Here is a 26,238-nt window from a genome sequence, read left to right as displayed (position 1 = left end):
AAAACCACAGCACTGAAGGTAAGCTGGACAGAACTGGAGTCATAGATTGAATTTCATTGTTTGTTTTTATCTATTTTGACCTAAGTATTTTTGTGTTCTGCACACCATACAGGCCCTGATTACAAGTGGCCCGAGTCGTATGCAATAATTATTGCATCGATCTGACACTGAGGTTTTGGAATTTCTTAGATGTGTTATGTCTCAGATATTATATATTTTTGGGGATTAAAATGTGGAGTTTGGTGCTTATTGCTGAAAAATGTGCATGTTATGCTAAATACCATGCACATTTCTCCTTTCAATATTCCAGTGGGTTAGACCTGCTGAAATTTATGGAAGGGCGAGCTATTTATCACACCCGGTAGTTGTTGTTTGTGGCATATACCACATAATTTTGAATTCCGACCCCTGTGTAAACAGGGGGTTAATGCAGGGGTCAAAACATTCCAACGAGGGCCATAGAGTCAAACTGGCAAAGTAAATAAGGTTGTCCCATTCCAAGACAGACCGATGCTATTGCACCAGGCGAGGAACATCAGCCGCATCCTGAAAGAAAGTTGAAAAAAATACAGATAAGACAAAGCAGTAAACTCACAATTGCATCATCTCATGGATAGAGTGTGGGTGTTGTGCTTCATTTCAAAAGCTTTTACTTAGGGTTCAAAGAACAGCATTATCAGACAAATATGATGCAGCCATAGGCATCTTTGCACACTTTTAGAGTCTGAAATTACGCCTTCAATTTCTGAGTACATAAGGTAGCAATATTTGCCAATGCAACTCCATCAGAAATTCAAGATGGCTCTTCACTCTTAAATTACAGCAATATCAGAAATGATTGTGAAAGCAACATTCAACTTAACCAACTTCTTATTCCACAGATTCATGAAGAAAAATGTGAGGATTTTCTCTTATTTGGCTCATTTTTTGAAGCCACCATGATTGAAAGGAAGATTGGAGACAAGCCAATCAGTTTTGAAGTTACTGTAGGTAAGAAACAACATATTCTATTTTAAATCTGTCAGAGAGATTGAGCGGTTTCATTTGGGGGTTGTTGTGTCACCCCTTTCAGGTCAAAAAGCAATCACCAAAATACAGAATGTAGAGTTGGGGATATTTTGATCAATTGTGTTACATACAGGGGTCCGAACCGTATTTATGATTAGTATAATGTCTACAGTAGGTACTAATTAATTAAAGTTAGAGCTTAAATGTTATAAATGTGCTCCCATTGGTTAACTCCTCAAGCAAATTTATGCCTTTATTCAATTTATGCGATTCTTAAAGAATTCCATGCATTTGCTTGTAAATCTGAGAGTTTTACTTTAACAAGAGTAATCAGATTTTTACAGAGAAACATATACTGTTGATTTAAGATGTAATCTGGAGCTTTTTAGTCACATAGAAATTCTGTGAACATATAAGTAAATGAGATCTTTATATGATCCCACAACTCAGAAGTAGTTAACAGTATCCTCGTGCCTATGCTGAGGGATGATCACTGTGTCATAGAATTCAGACACCCCGACACCTCCATTAATACTTGGGGTCTTAGTCACAAAGGTAAATGTACATGGGTAGATTTACCAACAAGTAGATTTACTCTTGTACCTAGATGTAAGTGTACACGTTTTATTTATTCACCTTTTCTGAGTAGATTAACATCTAAGTGCAGACTTACATCTCTTTAACCCTTGATAGCAGGGAATGGAGATGTGTAAGACAGAATTTATGACTATAAAGTTACTAGCCAGGTGGCGGCCTCTGTCCCTGGGGCGCATATCTTTCTATGGGAAAGTATAGGAAAAAATATAAATGTTTATTAAACTTAAAAAAATATATAAACATATCTTCCTATAAAATATAAAATGTTAAATAATTGTATATATGTATTAATCCACTGAGAAATAGTAAAATGAAATATTACAGTACATTAACTCATTCAGTCAATCAAGAAATCTTTATTCAGCATTGAAAATTCACAATACATTAACATTCATGTACATACTATAAGACTCTGAGTTATACACATATTGTTAAAAAGACACAGTATACTCATATCAATTGATCATGCCAATTAAACATTTCTCTGACTCATAATTGTGACAAGCCATTTCCTATTTCAATACATTGCTGGAGAATCCTAACCAGACAAATACAAATAATAGCTGTAGACAAATAAAAAAGCGGGTCTGTGCAATTTAAGATTTGGTAGGTGCAATAATGATAATTAAAAACAACATTCTCTGTTACTTTTAAGAATGTCAAAATAAAATAAAGTGCATAGTACATTGAGCTGAGGAGTTATCACCAGTACAAAGGGGTAACGTTTTACCCCATGCATCCTTTTGCAGCAAAGACACCTGGATATGTATTACATTCAATCTAAATCTGGCAAGGCGGAATCATTAATGGCTTTTTCGGATTGTAGTCCTCTAACTGTGCACAAATGATCCCATCCCATCGCGGATTCGAAAGGTACTCCAAGGTACTGAAACTGAAAGGTTTTTACTCTATGAATTAATTTACCTTGTCCAAAATAAGACTTGAGTTTCATAGAGCAAGGTCTGCAGGTCAATACAAAAGATGTGGGCAGGTTTGTATCGAGATCCAAATTTGCTATAACCTGGGCAAATGAATCTAACAAACATTACAAGCCATTGGCTGTTAGGGTCATAAAAATAACACCATCTGTGTATAAGAGTAGAGGTGTTGGGCGGGTCCTTATCTGTGACAAGCCCTGCCTCCTTGCTCTTAGGTATACCTCCAAATAAGTAATGTACAGTGTGAAGAGAAAGAGGGTCAACACACAGCCCTGCCTCACCCCGCCCTTTTTCTAAAGTGATTTGTGCACTCACCCTTCACACCATATCTTATGCAAGCTATCATGTTAGTATGTACCAGCAACTAAAAATTAACAATGGGAGGATTAGCTTATTCACATAAATGTGTTTTTTAATAATGTATTAAATTAAAATACTTGTATTTATTGTATAAATATTATTTCTTAAAGGATATTTTCAAAACTCCAACTCACAGTAACATTTTGTTATTAAACGTATTAAAATGTATTTTAATTTAACAAAAGTGTAAATGTGTAATTTCTTTTTAATTTTAAAATATGATTATTTTTATATTTTTATACTCTGAAATAATATAATTAGTATGTATTTATTAAATCTATTTTAACATTAAAAAAAGAAATATACATATTTTATGTCAAATAAATTATATTTATTTACCATTATTTTCGATGGGGTGTTATTTTAGGTTAATGTCTCCGCTATTTTCTATGGAATTTTGTTGCAGTGCCTGTGAGTGGGCATGTGTGTTGCTGGGCTAACTCAAAGGCTGGACTAGAGAACATTTATACTTTTGGGACCTTTTGGACTGTAGTGACAGTCCAAAATTTTTACTGCATTGGGACTAGATTGGCAAAAATAATTTATGCCCTCCTGATAAACTTACAATCAGGGCCGGCTTAAGCGCAGGTGGCGACCAGCGCGACAATCTTTTTTGGCACTATTACCTCCTCTGATTCCCTCCCTGCCACCCTGCAAAAGTCCCCCTCATCTCGTCATAGTTCTTCTCTTACATTCATTTCACTTGTTTTAAAGCCCTGGTAAAGGCTGGCTTCACTAATTCACTCAGTTATTAACATAACATGCCGATCTGTTTTGGTTGCAGCAGGCATATTAACCCTTCACACTACTTTATGGTGAGTGAAAACTGCCACTAGACAGAACTCCATTCTCTCGCTCTCATTGCAGGAAAATTAATCACCTGGGCTATCTTCACATTTTCATTGCTGCCTGAAAGCAGGCCACAAAAGGAACTCTGCAGCAGGTGTTTTTAAATTTTAAGATATTGCTAGCACAGCGCCTCCCTCTTGCCCTCCAAGGCCAGTGCCCCCACCAGTCACATTGCCCTAAAGCTGGCCCTGCTTACAATCCATGTTGTCAGTTTTCATCCAGAGGAAGACTGATGCCATCTCCCTACCTAGGCAATCATGCTTCTCTTTTGGGAAGGTCAACACCCAGGTCTGGAAGATGCCAGCTTCCTAAGTGGCCTCCAAACAATTATCTACACAAGATATCCAAGGGCCTTCCACATGCTGGGCTGTTCAGTACACATCACAGTTTCTCATCCCCTTACAGTTCTATCCCACTCATGCATCTCACAGCTACCAGTAAATTAAAATTAAATAGTTTTTATTGGTTTTATTCGAAAAGGTAATTATGGAAATGTCCTGGATGGTGCATCTCCCAGTGGGGCTAAGAAGAAGGCTGCTGATCCTGAAGAAGGGGAGAATGCTCCACTGCTCCACACCCCTGAGGCAGAAGCAGGTCATGATGTTTCAATGGCCTATATATCAATGACAAACCCGGAGAAACCAGTGATAACTGAAGGAAACAGGTACAGATGGCTCTACTCTTAAAAGTGAACATGTCTGTACTTGCATATCTCAAACCTAATCAAGAAAAATACATTGCCCTAAATAATGATGAGAAAGATAGATAAAGATTCAAGGTTATGTCAGAGGAGAGGTAGGAAGTTTTAGTCAGTTTGATGATTGGGGAAAAAGAAGTTTGGATTTTATCTGTGGCAGGTGAAGTATCCCTTCAAGATTTGAGTTCCTATTTCATGGATTGACAAAATAAGGTACAGCTGCTTGCTTCGGCCAATACGGGTTCAGTCATGTCAAGAAGGTTCGATCCAGACATTTCAAAACAAGGTTTTAAATCTGTGGAAGAATTTTCTTTTAGGCTACCATGTGGGAGTGAAGCACATTTCTTGAACTAAAAATAGGTGCCTGGAATATAATTCCTTCCCATTTAAGGCCAATAACCTGATGTGTAAACATAGCAGCATTTCCAGATGCCAAGGAACGGTGAATCCAGTTGACCTCACGGAGATATGTTTCCACAAGAAAAAGTCTTTTTTTGGTCTGACATAAACCAAGACCTTTTGCTTTTCTAAAGACATGATATATACTTATAATACTTGTTGTGTGCAGATTGGCTTTTTTGGCACAGGACTTTGAGTCACTGGTTGAGAAAATGTCAATCACATCTTGGATCAGTCAACAAGAGCATTAGAGTCTCACCGTATTACTGTTGGCCCTTTGTTTCTATCAGTCCAACTCCATTTGAATGCATATGAAATTATTTTACACCTGAAAAGTAAGGTCAGTCGTCACACGTTTTGTCACTTCAGTTAGTGAATTAAGAGATGAATCTAATTCACATAACAATAATTTTTAATGTTGTCCTTTTTCACTAAAGCAAACATTTTCCAAATGTGCTGTTTCCCAGGCAGCATGATAACTGGCCATCTCGGAATAGTAGTTTACATAGTATATATTGTAAATAATATATTGTTGTCTTACTGTTCCAAGAATCAATGTGACAGCCATCTGGGAGCATACTGTACACAATGTATCATTGTTTTAGCATTTTAAGATGGCTGCCACATTTAGAATCAACATGATTGCCATCTTTGAACACAAAAGCATTAATACAGTTTGCACAATAACATTCCAAGATGGCTACCATGTTTAGAATCAATGTGGTGGCCATCTTGGAAAGGTATTGCACAGACTGTATCTTTAATTTGCCATTCATCATGTCTAAAATCAATGTAGTGGCCATCCTGTTTTTTGTATTAAAATGACTGTATTAAGTAATAACATCACATATTATTTGCAGCTTTAAGAACTGGCAAGAATGTAGTAGAAAGCACTATGTAAAACAAATATCGGCACTGCCAAGGAGCAGAGAGAAAAGGTGCAGAGAAAGAACAGCAACAATCAACTTTTTTCAGTTAGGCATGTTGTGCAATCTTTGACTTAGCACTTTAACTTTCTTAAAGTTTCGCTGAGGAAGACATATTAAAAATGAATATGTGGGGATTTAATTCCTTTTTTCCCGGTATTGAGTTATCACGTCACTCAGAATTTTGGGTGATGGGATTCCACCTGGAGTTATTGCTTCAGGTGGAAAACCACCACCATAAATGACTGTGTCACACCAGAGAAGGAGCCATATAATGTGTTAGATGCACGGAAGCATTTACAATCATTGTATCTTGCCACAAGATTGCTTCATGGCAAGTGACAATAATTTGGGTACAGTAGTTCCCAGATGATTGCCCTCACAGTATGATTTGCCTTTTCCTAAACATGTGGTCTGATTACTGGATGCAACGAGAGTCTGATGGAGCAGAGTTGTGGGAGCAATGTCCTGTGAGGACAGTTCTGATGCTGGGCATTCCTCGAGTTAAATGCATTGTCATGAACATGGTCAAATTGTGGTAATCTACCCTTGATCATTGATAGACTTAAATAACCATAATTTATCCATGAACATAAAAAACATGCAGCAAAAATATTGGCTGCCTTCAATCCCAGCTACTTAATTTAGAGGGAGAGCTGTGGCGCAGCTTCCATAGAGACTGACTCCGGAGCGTGGGGTTCACCGTTCGACCTCTGGCGCAGGCGGCAGCTCAGCTCAGCATCATGTGGCTCTGGGCAATAGGTCACTTAGTCTCCCCGATGGCCCCTAGTGCCTTAAAACGTTTAAGGGTGATATGTGCTTTACAAATACAAATTATGTAATATAATTTGGCGTCTTATGAATCTGCATTGCTCATCTGGAGCAATCTTAATTCTTTATTTAGATTTGCATATAGTGCTGAAGTATATTAGCGCCATTTGTTTTGGTTTTTACAAAGAACATGAATTTGAAGTACATAAGAACATAGAGCTTGACAGGTTAAGGGCGGCATTATTGGTTGAGGAGCATAACTAAATGCATTACTGCCTGTTGAGTTTTGTAGCCAGATGAATTCAGAAACTATCCCAAAGGGTGTCTTCACACATTTTCCTAAGGCAAAGAGGGAGGATTGGCTCTCAGGTCAGTAGGCAGAAAGCTCCAAAAAGATGGAGCTGCATCTCTGAAGGTCTGGTTTAGTGCTTCCAAGAGTTAGACCACCAGGATTTCTTGGTGTTTTTATGAGTGAGAACTCAAACGGCCTTACGTCGAGTAGCATGGCGAGTGTAACGTTGGCACAAATGGCGCTTGAGCCCAGTTTTGCAATCGCAGGATTTGCACAAATTGTGTTTAGTCATGGGTTTTTGCACACACAACTTCCCACATGTACTATTTGTAGAAAATGCATGGCGAAACAGTGCTACAAGAGGGGATACCATTACAGAAAAACAATCCTAAAGCCTGTTTTGTTTGATATTTCACATTATATGACTCAAATAGCTCAATACTGTAGTGCTCAACTCCACCTCTGCATTCAGAATGAGGTATTAGGTAGCCTTTGCCCATAAAGAAATATCCATCCTGATCCTTGAAATTAATGACAATGCTGACGCCGGGTTAGATCACAAATTGATTTTTGACTAGCGCTATTACATGTCCTAGGTGGTAAGTAAGGCAGCGCTTGCTGCACACATCTTTTTTTTTAGCGCTATTAATTTTTCAACATACTTAGCATTCACAAATTTCAAACAAGTCGTAGCATGCTTGGCACGGCCCATTATCACCTGTATTGATGGTATAGAAAAGGCATTAGTCAAATTGAAGTAAGTGGAATAGGCAGTCCAAGGGCCCCAAACCATATTATGTTATTTGAGGCAACCTCTTGATTTGTAGACATATTGCTCAGTTTTTGTACAGTAGTCTGTACCATTAGCCCAGGTCGTCACAGAGGGTGCCCACCCTGCCCTCCAGTATCTGGCTATGTCCCTTTTAGTGAGGAGACACAGAGCCACCATACGTCTGTTGCACCCACTTCTCCCCTCCATTCACCCATCAGACCAAGAAACACCTGCAAACACCTTTTAATGCCAAATTATGAAAGTAGATTTGTGGACGTGGTCACGTGTGACAAGAATATTTGTACATATTTGTTATGTTGCATTTTGTGGTGATGGGTTTTGTTTTTGTGCTGCATAATTGTATTTTGTATTGTTTTGTTATACTGTAGTTGTTGTCTTGCATTTTGTTTTGACTGTTGTGTTTGCTGTCCTCTGTTATGTTTTTGTTGTGTTGTTATTTTACTCTGTGTTATGGAAGTGTGTTGTATCCTAATGTGTTCTGTAGTTGCTTTTGAAATGGCAACAAATGCTGTCACATTTCCAGCCAAAAACAGGACGTTCTTTTAACAACCATTGACAGACAACCACTGACCACCGTCTAAGATGGTAAAATGGCGCTGCTTCAGTTTTTCAACTAATTAAGATACCAGACAGCCCGAAACTGTGGCAGAAACAGGTCTTAAATTACCACTTCCAAATGGTCACTTTATGCAATACAGACCAGCATATGTAAATAGATCACACAACATTCCATGTAAGTATACATACCAGTGAACTAGAGCAAATAACATTTACTGGAGCCTTTGTTAAACTGCCATATGCAATTAATCAGTTTAGGAGGGACTGGTCCTGATATATAAGCACTGTGGTCTATTGAATTGTACCATGTAACTGAAGCTCCAATGTAGTGCACTAAATAACTCCTACTGTCAACCACTGTGCAGTTAGAACAGCTTCCAAGCACCGCCTGCCCGAAATGGTGCCACTGAGGGATATCAAAAATATGTTTAAAGTAAGCTCTCTGTAGTGTGTCATAAAAAATTCACGAGCGCCACCTAATTAAGCATATATTTTCCCCAAACTCACAAATGTGTAACTAAACCGCAGGATGTTTGTTGTTCTTCGCTGCTTCTGCTGACAGCCGCAGTTGAAGAATCCGCAGAGCTGTCCAATTAAAAGCTTTTTATTTGGCAGCTCTCCGATGGAACAGCAACTTAGAAATTCCACGAACATACCTAGGACAATATTTTGTATACTTAAACAGATAACATATGCTTCCATTAGAAAACCTTTAAAAGATATGATCCTTTCGTGCATTTTGCATTTGCTAAGGTTTAGTTAACTTGTCGTGACAAATAGGAGAACAATGAATTAATACTTTTAACTAAGGTGTCTGAACACAGATGAGGCTGCATCTGGGACCTGTGTGCTCCTCCTGTGTGCGATGAAAAGAAGTATTTGCAAATCAATAGGTCTCACATTTATCCGAGAGTTTCAGCTATTGGCTTTTATTTATGTGTTGTTTTAAAAACAGATAAATAAAAACTATTCTCATTTACAATACCAATAGCTGAAATTCTCGCAAACGCAAGCAGGGCCGGACTGGGAACTAAAACCGGCCCTGGCATAGTGCTCCCCCCCCCCTCTGGGGGTTGGGGGTGCCGCCGAGCTCTTTGCCGGGGCGGTTTTTGGCCGATTTTGTTACAGGGCCGATTTTGAAGCTATGCTGCAAAAACGGCCCTGTAACAAAATCGCCCCCAGGGGCCCAAAACCGGACCCCACCCGTGCGCGCACCGGGGGATTGCCCGGTGTCTGCTACTGCCAGTCCGGGCCTGAATGAGAGACCTATTGCATTGTTTTGGCATTAAGAGAGAGGGTGTCCTGCCTGCAAAAGCAGGCAAGACCGAGTTATCTCCGAAAATAGTGCTCAGAGGCTGTAATTAAAGCCTACGGAGCAACAACACACGTAACAGGGGGTGTCCTAATGGGAGGTTACGAAATTAGACGAGGCTGTACTAAGGAGGGACTGCAAATACTGCTGACCAATGAAAAGCCACAGTTTACAATGGACAATGATACAAACCAATAAAAAATATGGTTTGAGGCTGGGCTGCTGCTGAAGGCCAACGGCCGTCGCGTGCACTACCTTTGTAGTGCTGCGCACGTCCGTTGGCCGTCGCGGCCCTGCCCGCTCAATAGAACGTTCCGCACTAGCACGGAACGTTCGGCGCAGTTAAGGGGTTAAGTCCAAACCTCAATACAGCATGCCTAGCAGAGCATGTGCTGCCCAGGCTCAACCTAAAAAACACATAATTAGCCACACACTTCCATTGTGTGTACTACCACTCAGACCACAGCCACAGAACATCAGAGCTTCATCAGTAGTCTGGTCACAGTGCACAATAAGATGTCTACCTCAACAGTGGAGTGCAGGCTCTATTTAGGGCTATTTAGTTAAGTCCCACAACAGGAAGTTAAAGGAATCGTGGGTCCTTGCACATTTGAGGGAAACATCAAAAACTGCTGAACGGAATTACACCAATTTTGACAGGAGGCTAAATCTTGCTTCACAGATTGTGTTTTTATGATTTATTTATTTATAAAGTTTTATATAGCGCGAACATGACCCATGGGGGTATCAAAGCGCTTTACAAAATACAGTTGTTGCGCCATACAGGAGGTGAGTATATGGGTGGCATAGAAGACTAGTAGTTATTAAGGAATGATCCAAGATGGAATCAGAGTGCTTTACAGCACACAGGTTATTACATATTAGGTGGTTGAGGTAGTATGCATACATTCGCTATACGTCATTCAGTACAAAAGAGGTAGACCGTGGTATAGGGTAGCATAGGATACTGAGAGTCATCATAGAATTACAGTCTTAGGATGTGAATTTGTTCATTAGGAGCTATTTTACTTCTTTTTTGAAGGAGGTAAAGCAAGTAGGGAGTTCCAAATCTATGGAGCGATCCCTGAGAATGCTCTGCAATCAGTTCTCTTTTTGTGGAAGGATTGTGGTTTCAGTAGAAATGAACTCGCACTACGCAATAGTCTGCATCCTCCTAAAAGCTCATGGTTTCGTGCTAAGTAGTTGGGGGTAGGGCTATGGAAGGCTTTGTGGGTCATGCGGGCGATCCTTAGATGTATTCTAGCCTCATAGGGTAGCCAGTTCAAAACTTTCAAGATTGGAGAAATGAGATAATTTCTTTTAGTTCCTGAGACCAATCCGGCCACAGCGTTAAGCGAAGCCCTCAGATGGGCAAGCTTGTATTTGGGAAGACCGCATAGGGTGGTGCTTCCATAGTCCAATCTTGGTAGGACTAGGGCTTGTACCGCCATTTTTAAGTCGTTCTGTGGGAGGAAGGGCTTGAGCTTCCTTAGTATGCTCATCTGATGAATAGCTCCCTTGGTGGCAATATTGATTTGCCCTCATGTTCAAGTGTTTGTCTATGGTGACTCCCAAGGATTTCGCAGAGTCAATGATGTGGGGAGCACAGTCAAAGGAAGTAAGGTGCTTTAACCATAAGTCTATCTTGGGTATGTGATTGGGAGGGGAGATGAGAAGGAATTCCGTATTTTTGGTGTTAAGCATGAGGTGGTTGTCAGTGAGCCAAATTTGAGTATTCTGTAGAATAGCGTTGAGGGAAATGAAGACTTCTGGTTGAGAGATTTTCATATGCAGTTGAGTGTCGTCCGCAATCAGGTGATTTAGAATGTCCGCAGAGTTCAGTGCGTTTGCCAGAGGTTCCATGAGTAAATTGAAAAGGATGGGTGAGAGTGCTGAGCCCTGTGGAACCCCTATGGTGACCATGGAGGGTTGAGAGAGTGAATTCTTTGTCTTAATTATTTGTGTTCTGTTATTTAGAAAGGAGGTGAACAATTGTAGCACTGATCCAGTTATGCCCATTTTTCGTTCCAGTAAAGACAGTAAGTTGTCATGCTTAACCGTATAAAAAGCGGAGGATAAGTCAAGAAGTATCAATAGGCATGATTCATTGTGGTCAAGCATTTTTAGGATGTCATCCATTATGCGGGTGAGTGCAGATTCAGTGCTGTGACCATGATGGAAGTCAGATTGGTGATTGTCTAAGTTATAATTCTCGATATGGTTGCATAGTTGTATTTGCACACATTTTTCCAGTAATTTCGCCAGAGTGGGGATGTTGGATATAGGGCGGTAGTTATTGAGATCAGTGGGGAGGGAGTCAGACTTCTTTAGTATAGGTGTGACCTGCCCGAGTTTGAGACAGTCCAGTATGGACCCTTGTCTCAGGGAGGCGTTTACGATCTTTGACCATAGGGGAAGAATAGAGGTTTTTATCATGAATAAAGAAGGAGGTAAGGGGTCCGAGAAGTGATTTGCGGGTATAATCATTAGAAGAGTGTTATAGATTTCTTGTTCAGGGATGGGCGAGAAGGTGTGCTAAGAGGCATTGTTTTTTGGGATTTCCGTCGGAGTAATAACATGGACCATGATCTGAGAGTTATATTTATCATCAAGGGCCATAGTTTGAGGGAGAGCCTTTTTAGATCGGATGTTGAGTTCAATGGATTTTGTTTTTTCTAGGAAGAAGTTGGCCAGCTCATCGCAGTTAAGTGTAACCGAGGCGCTTGGTTCCAGGGAGTTTGGCTTGTTGCGCGCTTGTTGTTTGACGATTTTGAATAGTTTTTTGGGACGGTTGATGACTTGTTTCAGCCGGGATTTGAAAAAGTCTGCATTAACCTTTAGGATTTTCCTATTGTATGAATTCCTCAGCACTCTGAGTTGATGTAAGTGCTCAATGGAGGGTGCTGATTTTCATAGTCGCTCCGCTGATCTTAGCTTTCGCCGATCCGAATTCAGGTTCTCATTGAACCATGGTTTGGTGAGTTTGGAGGAAACATTTTTTTCCTGGATGGGGGCTGCAGAGTCAAGAATTTCAAGCATTGTGGAATTGTAATAGACTGTAAGGTCATGGACCTCAGCCATGTCTGTTGAGGGTATCAGAGCGGAGTTGCATCAGTTTACCAGGTCGATGGAATTGATATTTTGTATATTCCTTTTCCATTGTTTTGTTTTTGTGGGTTGGACCCTTTTAGGAGTTACCACAATATTGATGGAGAAGAGAATGCTATAATGGTCTGTCCAGTCACATGGGGTGATGGATTCTAAAGATAGTGTGTTCATTTTAGCTATGATGAGGTCTAGTGTCTCTCCTTTGTTGTGGGTTGGACTGTCGCATAGTTGGGACAGATCCTGATTTGCCGGAAAAGATTTACGACAACTTATACCATGATCGCCTGAGTTATTCCAATGGAGATTGAAGTCGCCCAGGAAAATCTGTGGTACTTGTGAGTTGTCATTGGATGTAATAACTTCCATTAGCTCATCGATGAACATCAAATTATCACCCGGGGGTGGTAAATTATGTGAAGTTTGCAGGCGAGGCGCTTATCATCAGAGATGTTGATACAGAGATATTCAGACGAGGATAAAGAGATTGAGTCTGCTTGGTTGACTGCGATTGTGTTTTCGATAAACGCAGGCTAGCCCGCCACTGGGTTGCATGTTTCTGTCTAGGCGGATTAGGTTGTGGCTAGGAGGGACCAGTAGGTCCAAGATGGAAGAGGAGGGACTATTTAGCCATGTTTCAGTAAGGATGATAATGTCAAGATCATTTGCGAGGATGAAGTTGTAAATGCCAGGGGTATGTTTGTTAGCAGATCTGCAATTGATGAGTGCACATTTCAGCTTGCTAGTCGAATGGGGGGAATGGTCTGCACTATGTTGATATTTGTGAGGATTTCTCCATTAATGGATCTGTAGTTGTGAGTGGGTTCTCTGAAGGGGTTGGTTTGAATGGAATGGACAGTGCCACAACGAGACTCAGTGATGCCTGTGTGGCTGGCATAGGATATGCAGAGGTCATCAATGTCATTGTCAGATAGTATAGCAGTTGCCCTCCTAGGACAACATGGGTCATTGGGGGAAGGTATCTTATACTGTCTGGTATCCTCAAGGTAGTGAGTTCTTGGTGATATATCTGCTAGTTTGGTGACTGATTCAGTACACAGTGGCACTAGTAGCTCTGTGTGTGTTTAGGAGTTTATTGGTGATGGTTGATAGATTTTGCATTTCAGCCTTGAGATGGGCTAGGCCGCTGGCTAGCTCATTGAATCGATCGATCCAATCAGCATTTGGATAATTAGATGTGTGTGTAGGTGTGGGTTCTATTGTAGCGGGAGGTCGGCAAATAAGGTTTGGTTGCATGGGTATGTCGTTATCTGGTTGCCCGGGGATAACATTATTAGGGATTGAAGAGGTAAGTTGATCATGGGTGTTCGTTGTAAGGTCCGAATCAGGGTGTGGTACGTGACCGCATGATAGGGGCTGACGCATGTGATTGGGATATGGTCAATGAGTGGAAAGTTCGAAGGGCGGAGTGAATATCAGGGGTGATGGGAGCCAATCAGCTAATGGGGTGGGCCGTAGGTCATGGGGAGCTATCCATGCCAGCTCAGGTGGAGATGGGGAGAGAGGGATGTTGTGGGTAGAATCCAGGTTGGTGAATTCTCCCGTAGACAACAGGGATATCCATGGTGTATCTGTATTGTAGTGGCCAGTCGCTAAGAGTAGCCCTATCCCTCCTGGGACAAGGGATCCCGGTGTGGTTGAGATCGATGTGACGGAGGGGTAGAGTTCATTGGGGGTGTGGAGAGATATCGGTTCCATAGAGATTATTATGGGATTTTGTGGTAGAGTTGGGGTGTCACAGGGAAAATCGGGGAGAGCAGTGGCGGGGGGAGAGATTTTCTTGATGTTCATTGCTTTCATGAGAGTAGGGAAGATCTTGTCTATAGTGGCGAGATTGGAATTAGAGGCTTGTAGAAGAATATTACCGTTGTTGTATATGGAGATAGTGGCATTCGTAGGGCAGAAGTCTGATGAGACTATGAACAGTTTGAGGGCATGCAGTTTTTTGTTTACATTGGATAGTTGGAGCATGGAGTAGAAGGTATATCTCCACTGCGCATTTTTTGTGTGTAAAAGATGAGGTCGTTCAATAGTAGGCCTTTGCTGATGCAGAAGTAGGGATCCGAAATGAGAATCTCAGGGTGAGATTTCATTAACCTATGCTTGAACTTCTTTGCTGTATTTTTGGTGTAAATTTGTTCAGTAGTTTTCGAGGAATTTAGGGTGAAAAATAATTGTATATTTGGCAGTTGGGTCGGCGAGAGTCTCATGAAACTCTTTTGGGAGCACCATTTTAAAAATAGAGTGTTCTGATTTGCTCAGGGAGCTTTATTTCTCTTGAGCCATCTCACTCCTGTGAGAACAAGAACTCTGATTGGCTGCCAGCTACATGAGAAAAATGTTGCTGGCAGCCATTACAGGACTCGGGGACTATGTCCCCTGTCCTGAAGTTGTTAGGAAATAAGACTATATGGGGACAGAGTAGGGATACCCTGACCACCTAGGCCCCATGTGGGAAGCCAGAGTGGCCCTCCTGGTCCCATAAAGAAAAACAACAGCAAAAAATGCCGCTATCCCACAAGAATCTTGTGGGATCGGGGAAAAAAATGGCGGCCGGGCAGCAATTATTTTTTATAATCCAGAGGGAATCTGCCCCCGGGGCTGTGTTCATAAAGAGGAGAGGGGCTGTGTGGCTCCCTCCACGAGCCTCCAAAAACCCCGGGGAGCCCAACCCCTGGGCCAAAAACAATGTTTAAGGGGAGGTTGAATGTGTGGCCCTCCTATCCGATCCATGAGAGTCACTGGAAAGTCCCCCTGGCTGAACATAATATGTATGGGATAGGGGGACACGTGACCCACCTCCTGAGCCATTAGACACCCTGGGTAGTCCATCTCCGGGGCCGAAAATATTATGCATGGGAAGAGGGGGTCACACTGCCCCCATCTTGAGCCACTAGAGACCCTGAGGATACCACCCCCAGGTCCGAACATATTATGCATGAGGAGCAGGCATGTGCGTCCCACCTCCCCGAGCCATTAGAGGCCTCAGGATCCCACTTCTGTGCCGAACATATTATTTATGGTGGGGGGGTTGTGTGGCCCAACTCCCAAGACATCAGAGGCCCCAGGGAGCCTCCCCGGGCTGAAATGATTAATGAAGGGGAAGGGACTACACAAGCCCCTTTCCCAAGCCTTGACACACCCCAGAAAGTCCACCCCAAGCCCAAAGTTTTGTAAAATGGGGAGGCCCCCTCTCTGAGCCATCGTTGGTCCCAGGGACCCCATCCCTCGGTACTGGCTCAGATGCTATGTCCAGGAGAGCCCACTTAGCGGTTTCCCTGACTGCAGCGGTGCAGACAGGGAAACCTGTCCTTGCTCTCGTTTACCCAGAGCATTTTCCAAACTCCTGCAAAGCAAGAGCAAACACTAAGTCGGCTCACAGCTGGCGGGAGCTTCAACAATGCTTACCGCCTGATGGGCGTGGACTTTTCATCATTTTCTATGCCCGCAGTATAGTGAGCAGGGAAACAGATAAAAATATTGCTGCCACTAGCAGGCAGCAGCATTACCTCTAAGTCCCTCGTCCTCGACCCAGTCATCACTCATGAGGTATTCCACACGACAGGAAACAAAACAGGAAACGCTTTTAGGCTCCACCCCCCCTCCTGCCAGGTGCTATATCACTACCAACCACCAGAAGCACATCCTGTTTTGTTTCCTGTCGGTGGTTTACTTGATGGGAGACGCTGGGGTGGGTGCCGGGCACTTACCTCCATCTTGTGTCCTGTGGTTCCTCCTCTGCTGGGCTCTGGGAGGCTCCCATGGACCTTCGTGGGATTCTTTGGAGTGGGGCTGCTGGGCTTCCCTATCTCCTGCCCTTGGATGGGTTGACCTGGGCTGCTGGGCTTCCCTGGTCTTCCTGCCTCTCCTTCGTTCCTGGACTCCTGCTTCTGTCTTCCAGGTAGGGGTGGGGGGGCGCTGGTCTGCCTGTGCGCGCCCCTACTCGGGGTGTTCTTCCCCCCCCCTGTCCCCTCCCTCCGGGCCTCTCTATGGTTGTGGGGGCCCAGGGGTGTTTTCTTCCCTGTGGGGGTTTGGTTTTGAGCGCTGTCTTCCATGCGCGCTCTTTTCCGCCCCCCCCCCGTTCTGGTTTCTGTGCGCGGTGGGGGCATGGAGAGTTTGTTGTGTCCCTGGGGCCCCCGGTGCGCTTCCCGGCATTTCCCGGGGGGGGGTTCTATGTGGACGCTGCTTCCTGGAGGCCGGGCGTCCTCGTTGTTGGTTTGCCCGGCCTCCTCTCGCGCTGCGTGGTTCGCGCATGCGCGGTAGCGCTCTCCCTGCCTGACCTTACAATGGCCGGTCGCCCGGGTGGGCTCCGGGCGCTCCGGTGCTTCGGCTGGTTTGTTGCTGCCCCGTGGCGGGTCCTGGGCGTTTTTCGGCGCCCCTGCTTCCAGCGTCATTATTGGACCTTCCGTTTTGGGTGGCAGGTCAGTTTTGCTTCATTTTGGCGCGCGGATGCGCTTTTGGTACTTTCTATCCCTCCCTTTTCTCCGGCCTGGCCTGTTGGTTGGTGGGGAGGTGGGGCCTTGCCTCCCAGTCGGTGTATTAGGCCTATCCCAGTCCTCCCTGTGGGTGGTTAATTGGGGTGTGCCAGATTTCTTTATATGTGCTCTGGGGGGTGGTGTTTGTGTGCTCTTGTGGTGTTTCTTTTGTTCCTGTTTGTGCTTTGGTTGTTTAGTCATGGGCAAACACCATCACAAGAGGAAGCATTCCTCTCCTGTGCCTCCTTCTTCATCGGATTCCGGTGGGGACTCTTCTCCTCCTCCTGTGAAGCGTGCCAAGGGGGATGATGATGATAGGATCAAGCGCCTTATCCTGGAGACACTTTCTGATATTAGGACGTTAGTAGCTGCTCTCTGCGAGCAGGTGCAATGCCCCCCCCTTTATGCGGGGAGCCAGCTGGGGCAGCAGAGGCCTTGGCCCCCCCACACCGCCCCAATGACAGTATGGTGGAAGCCCTGGGTGGGCACTAGGGCACCTACTGTTATACTTGAGGGCACTGGGGAATTGAGGTGTGTCCCACTCGCCCTGCAAAATGCTGCCGGGCCCGAGGGAATGGGGTCTCTGGGTCAAAATCAGCCTGATGGGGGCTGCATGAGTATCACTCGGATTCATTTAACCTAGTATTTCTCTGTTAGATGTTAATTTTCAGAAATTACAGCTTGGAGAGTGGGCAAGGGTTGGATATTTCTGTTTCTGAGCTGTGCTGTCTAAAATAGTTGTTAGAATGTGGATTCCTATTCAGGGTAGAAGACTGCGCACCTCAAAGAACAATAACACTTCCTGTAAGGGTGAACCCTCAAAGTAACTCAATTAACTTGAGCTGAACCCCTGGTAGCTTTGGCACAGAGCAAGCTGGTGTGCCTAATGGAAATGTGGAAAGTACCTTATGCAGTGCCAAAATAGCATTTAGTAAACACACCAAGTAGTAAAAATTCCAAACTGGATTAAAAAATAGAGTAAAACATAATAAACAAATGACACCAAAACAATAAAAATCCAATAAGGGGAGCTGGAGATATGAATTTTTAAACTTTGAAGTCAAAATAGTGGCAGAAACCACTAGCCAATGATATTCTATGGAAACAGTAGACTGGGACCAAGATAATAATAATAATAATAATAATAAAATCATTTGTAGAGCGCATGGTTACACTTAAAATAGTGTGTCCCCGCGCTGTGGATGAGTTCCATAGAGAACGCCCAGATAAAAACAGCAAAACACAATACAGCCACACCCTGCCCTCTACTAATGACTGGGGAAGAGGTGAGTTTTGAGTTTAAGTCTAAAGCGACTTTCGGATGGCTCCATCCGCAGATTCAGGGGGAGTTTATTCCAGTCAGTCAATAATCTTTATTTCGATCTGTGTGATCATAAAAGATGTACAAGCAAACAGCAATACAGTATTTAAAACTATAAAAATGAATTAGTCAGTTTAAGATCCATGAAGTAATTTCTAAATTAAAAAGAAGTACATTTTTGAAGTAAAATCATTTTCCAATTTTTACAGTTAGGTTCTTAAAAGAAAAAAATAGGGAGAAGTTAGTCGAGGCACAGTGGAATCACTTATTATTCTCGCGCGTGCTCTCCACATGGCTGTCAGGAACTTCGCCATTACAAACACTGTGGGAGATGTAAGGTCAGTTTTAAGGACTCTATAGGCTGGGGCATAAGTTCGAAAGCCCAAGTTCCTTAAATAAGGCTTAAGCCAATAGCTCCTGATGTTGCGATAGGCTTTGCAAAATAAAACCACGTGAACTTCGTTTTCCAATTTATAGTTGCACGCGGGACAGTTGGATGGGGCCTGTTTATTCTCCCAGTTTTTAGTGATTGACCTCAAAGGAAGAGAGCCATATCTCCATTGTAGGAAGATTTTTCTAACATATACAGGAGACATTTCATCAAGGACGTATTCAAAACTGTAGTTGTCTTTCGTATTGATAAAAATTTCAGTTAAGGAGCCCTCCCGAATTGTGGTGATGGATCTCTGGAGCATGAAGTCGTAAAAAAGTTTGGAAAGTGCTTTCCTGTGGAGCCTTAGCGATGTTGTTTGTGGATCATTCCATAGCTCTGGGACTCCTAGTGTCATACACATATCTTTTATGTACTTAAGCCATTGAATTTTGGATACAGATGTTATTCTGAGAAGCTCTTGCAGTTCGCTTCTATAATGGCTCAAGTCTTGACTACTCCAGAGGCGCCTCCAATAGGTCAGTGGTTTGAGGCTCACTTCTTCGCTAATTGGGCGCAGTGCCAAGTCCATTCGCAGCGGAAGTAGTGGAGTGCTTTGAGGAAGAGCCGTCAAGTGCCTAATAAAATTGTTCTCGGCCACTTGTATGGAGTGAAGCGGTGTGTGGCCCCATAGTTCAGCCCCGTAAATGATGCCACCCCGTGCTTGGGCCTTGTAAATTTGTATTGCAGGTGCCAATGGACGAAAGGGGGATCTTTTAGCGATTCTAGTGATTGCACCCGCCCTCTGGATTAGTTTAGTGGTTGCTTTTGTTTTGTGTGGCAGCCAGGTTAAATTGTGATTAAGTGTTATGCCCAGATACTCGATCACATTAACTCTCTCCAGAGGAGTTGGCCCTAGACGTGGATTTGGGCAGTTTTTATGTTTTCGGCTTAGGATCATAAATTTTGTCTTCGTTGGATTTATTTCTAGACCTCGTTTATTACAAAAGTCCAGGGCGATAGTTGGCGGGGAGCAGAGGCGAGCCCTTTTTATATATCGGTACCACCTCTGCTCCCAGCCAAGTATCTGGTAGCCTCATTCCTTCTAGGACTGCATTAAATAAGACCATCAAATATGGGGCCCAAATCATAGGTTCCTGCCTAAAGAGGTCACCGGGGATCCCATCTAATCCCGGGGCTTTCCCAGATGACAAGCCCGATATGGCCATCTCAACATCTTTCAGGGTGAAAGGGAGTGATTTATGTGTGTTGATAATACTAGACTCAGGTGGTTGTAACTCGTCTGCCTCGGGGGCATATAGCCCCTGGAAGTGATCTTGCCAAACATTAGCTGCGATGTTTGGTTCACTTGCAGATGGAAGATCTGCACAACCATGGTTGATAATTCTCCAGAATCTACGAGAGTCCCTACTACCTAGGGACTCAACCAAACTCTCCCAATGATGTGTATCCCACTCCAATTTTGCATTGGTCAAGAGTATCCTATAGGCACGCCTTTTGGTTTGGATCTCCGATATACTGCCTCCCTCTTTTATGGTCGTGATAAGGTCTTGTTTCGCCAGACGGCATGAACGATTATACCAGGAGTTATTAAATTGGCCTTGTATTTTCGGGCGATCCTTGGTAGAAAAAACTAGTTCAAGTTTCTGTGTCAATTGGGTATGAATTTGGACTAAGGCCTCATTTCTTTCCGTAGTGGAGTGTGAACCCCCTAATTCAAAAGTCTCCTCAAGAGTGGGAATAATCCCTGCGTAAAGAGAGGTGAGCCTTTCTTCACTGGAGGCGAGGGTATCCCATTTAATCCGCCTCCTATTATTCTCTAGGAGGAGTCCTCCTGTCTGCTTCTCATCGCCAATCGATTTCTCGCTAGGGATCCTATATTCTAGCTCCAGGGTGTTATGGTCGCTATCCTGTCTTGGTGATATTCTAAAATCAACCACCCTTTTCCATGTTTTTAACTGTACAAAGAAGTAGTCAGTTCTAGATTCCCTCCCTTGTCTATTAAAAGTACATTGTGAGGGGATATCGGACCGGGTACGACCGTTGCAAGCTCTCAACCCATGTGTGAGGTTAAAGGTGTTGATCTGTATAGCCAGAGTCGTCCACGCTCTCGGTGGAGGTGCTTCCGTCCGAGGGACCTGCCAACTCGAATCCTCCTCTAGGGAGGGTCCATCGAGTAGACCAGGTAGAGGCTCAAAATGAGAATTGAAGTCACCCCCTATTAAAAAAGACAGGTTCTCGGGGATAGTTTCCAAAATACAAGAAAGGTGCTCTATAGTTTTAGAGGTGGACCCATTTTTGACTGGTCTTGAATAGATATTTATGACCAGCAGCTTCAGATTGCCTGGCCATTCAAGAACAACAGCCAATATATCTGTGGAGTCTACTGGATATCTTGACGCTCGGCATCCTATATCCGAGGCCACCCAAGTCTCCAAGCCCCCAGATGGTCTACCTTTCCCACCCCAGACCGCAGGGGTTGAAAATATATGGAAGCCCCGATAATGGGTCTCCTCCCTTGACCAAGTCTCTTGGAAGAGGCAGAGACTATTTGAATGTGTTAAATCCGCCCATGCATCTGTATCTATTTTATTTAACAGGCCTGCAACATTCCACGAGAGAATATTTAAAATTAGTGGGGATTTTTGGGTGTCTGATTGCTTTGGCATAGGGATTGTATTTCCGGGGAAGTGAGGTCTTACTATTTCCCCCTCATCTGCCAACAGTGCGTCTATGATGGTATCCGATTTATATGGGGCATCGCATGGTGCCATAGTCTTAAATGTACCCATCTCCTGATTACAGATTATGGGGGAGCAATTCTGAGGATTATTTCCTTTTACATATTTTCGGGGAGTGGAGGCCAGCTGTCAATCGACCAGTTCAAGACAATCATAATGATTGTACAGAGGTAGGGGTGGTGGCTTGTAGACTCTTTGGGACCATGGGTCAACTCTAGCAAATCCACCCCCTCCCATTCTTCTTCTCTGGACAGTTTCCCATCCGTGCGAGTCGCTATATATGCTTGGGCGGAATGGGGGTATCTGTGATTGGATGAAGGGAGTCCTCCTCCTTTCTTGATTGCCCTGCCAGTTTCCCCTAAAGTTCTGATGGTATCCTCTACTAGGAGGCTTGGCCGTATGTTCATTAGGGGGATAGAAGAACGATAGGGGAACAGGCTGGATATTGCTACCTTCGTCTTCTAGTGATGGATTGCAGACAAAGGCAACTGTTCCTGGGTCACCAAAGCTCACCAATAGGCAATCACCGCTGATTGTTTTAGGGCTCTTGCCTACCCAGGAGACCCTTCTGACCATGCGAATATCGCTCGTCATACCTCCAGGGAGTGGTCTATGTGTCGAAAGCCAGTTAATGACCTTATTTTTTAGAGATTCTTCCGTTTCATAGGAGTCTGCTTTTAATTCTGGTACCCCAACTAAAATGACAGTATACGGGGCAACATCGGGTGGTAGGTTAACAGTAACCGTTCTGGGTGCCTTTGCCTTTTTGTGGTCATCCCTAACCTGGTTGGCATTTGAGGAAGGTGTTAGGGAATTCGTCGTTTGTGAAATAGGAAGCACTATGGGCTTGTCTACATTTAGTTGCTGTTTTGTTGATTGTGGCTGTTTGGGTAGACCGGGGGTCGGTTTTATTGCTGGTTTGGGGTTGGATAATATATGTTGGTTAGTACATATATTTGGGATGTTTTCGCCTGTTTGGGATGTAGTCACTGTTTCGTTAGATGTTACAGATTTTTGTGTAACCAGGCTACTATTGTGTTGTGTAACAATGGAGGATGGGGTGGGCGCTAGGGCCCCAGGTTTCCAGGTGTCCATAATCTGCGTGGCAGTTTTCTCTATTTTTATTATTCTTGCCTCCATTTTTATTAGGCGTGCTTCTAAGGGGCCTATAATTGATTTTAGGAGGTGAGCTATGTCAGCTAAGGTTATATCCTCATCAGGTGACTCCTGATTTTGATCTACGGTTGGTGGTATGTAGTCAGTTGGAATATTAGACTGCAACTGCTGCGAATGGTCGATTACTATCACCGGTGAAACTTTCTCCTGGATGTTATGGGTAGGGGTGGGTAGAATAGGAGTATTCCCTGTTTGTTCTTTAGTATTTTTAGATTTTTTACCCCTTGTTGGATTTTTCCCCTGTACCCTTTTTTGGATGGCTCCTTCCCTTGTTCCTCGATTGATGCTAGGTGACCCTGTCAGAGTTGGGATAGTGCTTGCTACACTCGCTTCCTCCCTGTTAAGTACGTCAGCAGCCTCCCCCAGATTTGTGTCATTAGGCAATTGGACAATTTGTTTTGAGGGCAGTGGGAGAAGACTCATATCTTCTAAGTCACCTAATGTGTCCTCAGTAAGGTCTAGGCCATCAAATTGCTGTGCCCCACCCTGGGATCCCTCTTGTTGTATGTTTCCGAGGCGCCTGTCTTCAGGGGTTTTTGCCATAGCTATAGCACCCATCGATGACCGCTTAACCCACTCTATCTCCTGTGAGATACGTCTTTCCAGTAAGTGGATATCATCTATTAAAAGGGAGCCTGCTTTCAAGAAATAATTATCAATTGTGCCCTGGGTTTGGACAGTTGGTGCATGGGCGGAAGCTGCCTGGTTAACTTTGCTCCTGGTCTCCATTTGGCTCATGTTTGGAGTTGGGGTTAGGTGGGGGGTAGAATGAAAAGTGCAGCTTTAAGTAGGTAAGTCAATGTATAGTCCCTACCTGATATAAATAGGGTAGGCCAGTCCAGTCCTTTCCGTCCTCGAACGGCCTCAAACGGCCCGCTCTGAGCCCGGTCTTCGCCCCGAGCTGCGTCCCGCGCTGCATGAGAAGTATCCCCAATTATAGAAAGGTCAGAGGGCGGTGGGCGGGCCGGCAGGGAGAGCGGACCGGAAGTTGTCGACGGTCTGTCAGGGACTCCTGGGAATTGGAGTCCCTGTCACGCTCGCAGCCCTGCTGCCCTCCGCCGACGGTGAAAAGGTGTCTCCCAGGTCTCCAAGACTGCTCCTCCTCACGGTAGGCTGACGAAGCGGCACCCGCGGAGCGGGTGCGGCGAGGTGTAGGAGAAGTCCGTGCAGTCCACACAATGTCCAGGCAAGGTAAGCGCGACCCAGCTAGCGCTTCAGCAGAGTAGAAATTGGTGTCCCAATGAGGGCTGGGCAGCGAGGGGTTTTAAAATGCACTCCGGTGGGCGGGGGCGGGCCGGCAGGGAGAGCGGACCGGAAGTTGTCGACGGTCTGTCAGGGACTCCTGGGAATTGGCATCCCTGTCACGCTCGCAGCCCTGCTGCCCTCCGCCGACGGTGAAAAGGTGTCTCCCAGGTATCCAAGACTGCTCCTCCTCACGGTAGGCTGACGAAGCGGCACCCGCGGAGCGGGTGCGGCGAGGTGTAGGAGAAGTCCGTGCAGTCCACACAATGTCCAGGCAAGGTAAGCGCGACCCAGCTAGCGCTTCAGCAGAGTAGAAATTGGTGTCCCAATGAGGGCTGGGCAGCGAGGGGTTTTAAAATGCACTCCGGTGGGCGGGGGCGGGCCGGCAGGGAGAGCGGACCGGAAGTTGTCGACGGTCTGTCAGGGACTCCTGGGAATTGGAGTCCCTGTCACGCTCGCAGCCCTGCTGCCCTCCGCCGACGGTGAAAAGGTGTCTCCCAGGTCTCCAAGACTGCTCCTCCTCACGGTAGGCTGACGAAGCGGCACCCGCGGAGCGGGTGCGGCGAGGTGTTGGAGAAGTCCGTGCAGTCCACACAATGTCCAGGCAAGGTAAGCGCGACCCAGCTAGCGCTTCAGCAGAGTAGAAATTGGTGTCCCAATGAGGGCTGGGCAGCGAGGGGTTTTAAAATGCACTCCGGTGGGCGGGGGCGGGCCGGCAGGGAGAGCGGACCGGAAGTTGTCGACGGTCTGTCAGGGACTCCTGGGAATTGGAGTCCCTGTCACGCTCGCATCCCTGCTGCCCTCCGCCGACGGTGAAAAGGTGTCTCCCAGGTCTCCAAGACTGCTCCTCCTCACGGTAGGCTGACGAGGCGAAGTGTAGGAGAAGTCCGTGCAGTCCACACAATGTCCAGGCAAGGTAAGCGCGACCCAGCTAGCGCTTCAGCAGAGTAGAAATTGGTGTCCCAATGAGGGCTGGGCAGCGAGGGGTTTTAAAATGCACTCCGGTGGGCGGGGGCGGGCCGGCAGGGAGAGCGGACCGGAAGTTGTCGACGGTCTGTCAGGGACTCCTGGGAATTGGAGTCCCTGTCACGCTCGCAGCCCTGCTGCCCTCCGCCGACGGTGAAAAGGTGTCTCCCAGGTCTCCAAGACTGCTCCTCCTCACGGTAGGCTGACGAAGCGGCACCCGCGGAGCGGGTGCGGCGAGGTGTAGGAGAAGTCCGTGCAGTCCACACAATGTCCAGGCAAGGTAAGCGCGACCCAGCTAGCGCTTCAGCAGAGTAGAAATTGGTGTTTATTCCAGTGGGTGGCTGCCAGATAGCGGAATGAGCGGCCACCCATTCTGGCTCTGAAGATACGAGGGACAGTGAACAGCATACTGCCCAAGGACCTCAGATTGCGTTTGGGACGGTGGATAGTTAGGAGACTTTTTAAGTAGGGGGGGCCTTTCCCATGTGCAATTCGATGGGCAAAGCACATTGTCTTGAACAGAATGCGCTCTTTGATGGGTAGCCAGTGTAACTTGGCCAGAGCGTTTTTCCCCGAAGCTCTCCTGGGGAGATTAAGTACCAGACGTGCAGCCATGTTCTGCACTCTTTGAAGTTGCCCCAAACCTTTTTGACTTAGGCCGATGAAAAGGGCATTGCCATAGTCCAAGTGAGGGGTCACTAGAGCATGGACAAGGGACTTCCTAGAGTTGATGGGCAGGAGATCTAAAACCTTACGCAAAGTTTTGAGAATAGCGTAGCACTTACCGGTAACTTTGGCAATCTGTTTTCCAAAAGTAATTTCTGTATCCAACAGAATCCCCAAATTTTTAGCAGAGACTGCAGGTATAGGAGTCAAACCTAATTCACTCGGCCACCAGTCAGAAGACCACATTGATGTTGCTTTACCCACCAATAGCACTTCGGTCTTGTCCCCATTGAGACGAAGACAGTTGTTATTCATCCAGCTCGTGACAGCTGAGAGACAGGCGGAAAAGTTCCTCGCTGTCTCATCATGTCCCTGGGTTAGTGTGATCATTAGTTGTGTATCATCGGCGTAGGTGATGATATCTACGCCAAATGATTCCACCAACCTTGCAAGGGGTTCCATGTACAGATTGAACAATGTAGGGCTCAAACTGGAGCCCTGAGGAACCCCATGCTTCAGCTGTCTTGGTGACGATTTAAATGGGGGGCAGTGGATTTGAAAGCTCAGTTTCTCTAAGAACGACTTGAGCCATTCATAGGCGTTGCCCTTGACTCCAATCTCAGATAGTCGTGTC

At 45.0% G+C, this 26,238-nt stretch overlaps 1 protein-coding gene across 1 annotated transcript in view; it reads left to right on the top strand.

Moving 5' to 3' along the window:
• Positions 1–26,238, top strand: part of FER1L6 (fer-1 like family member 6) — a 777,028-nt gene that overhangs the window by 427,004 nt on the left and 323,786 nt on the right. Inside the window, exons 12-13 of the mRNA XM_078686795.1 lie at positions 882–990; positions 4,233–4,416. Of these exons, the coding sequence (XP_078542921.1) occupies positions 882–990; positions 4,233–4,416 (293 nt within the window). The remainder of the gene's footprint in view (positions 1–881; positions 991–4,232; positions 4,417–26,238) is intronic.

This window comes from Lissotriton helveticus, chromosome 4_1, assembly GCF_964261635.1.
Source record: "Lissotriton helveticus chromosome 4_1, aLisHel1.1, whole genome shotgun sequence".
In the NCBI taxonomy this organism is placed as follows: Eukaryota; Metazoa; Chordata; class Amphibia; order Caudata; family Salamandridae; genus Lissotriton; species Lissotriton helveticus.
The sequence above is the reverse complement of the archived record's forward strand: the minus strand, read 5'-3'. Positions and strand labels throughout refer to the sequence as shown.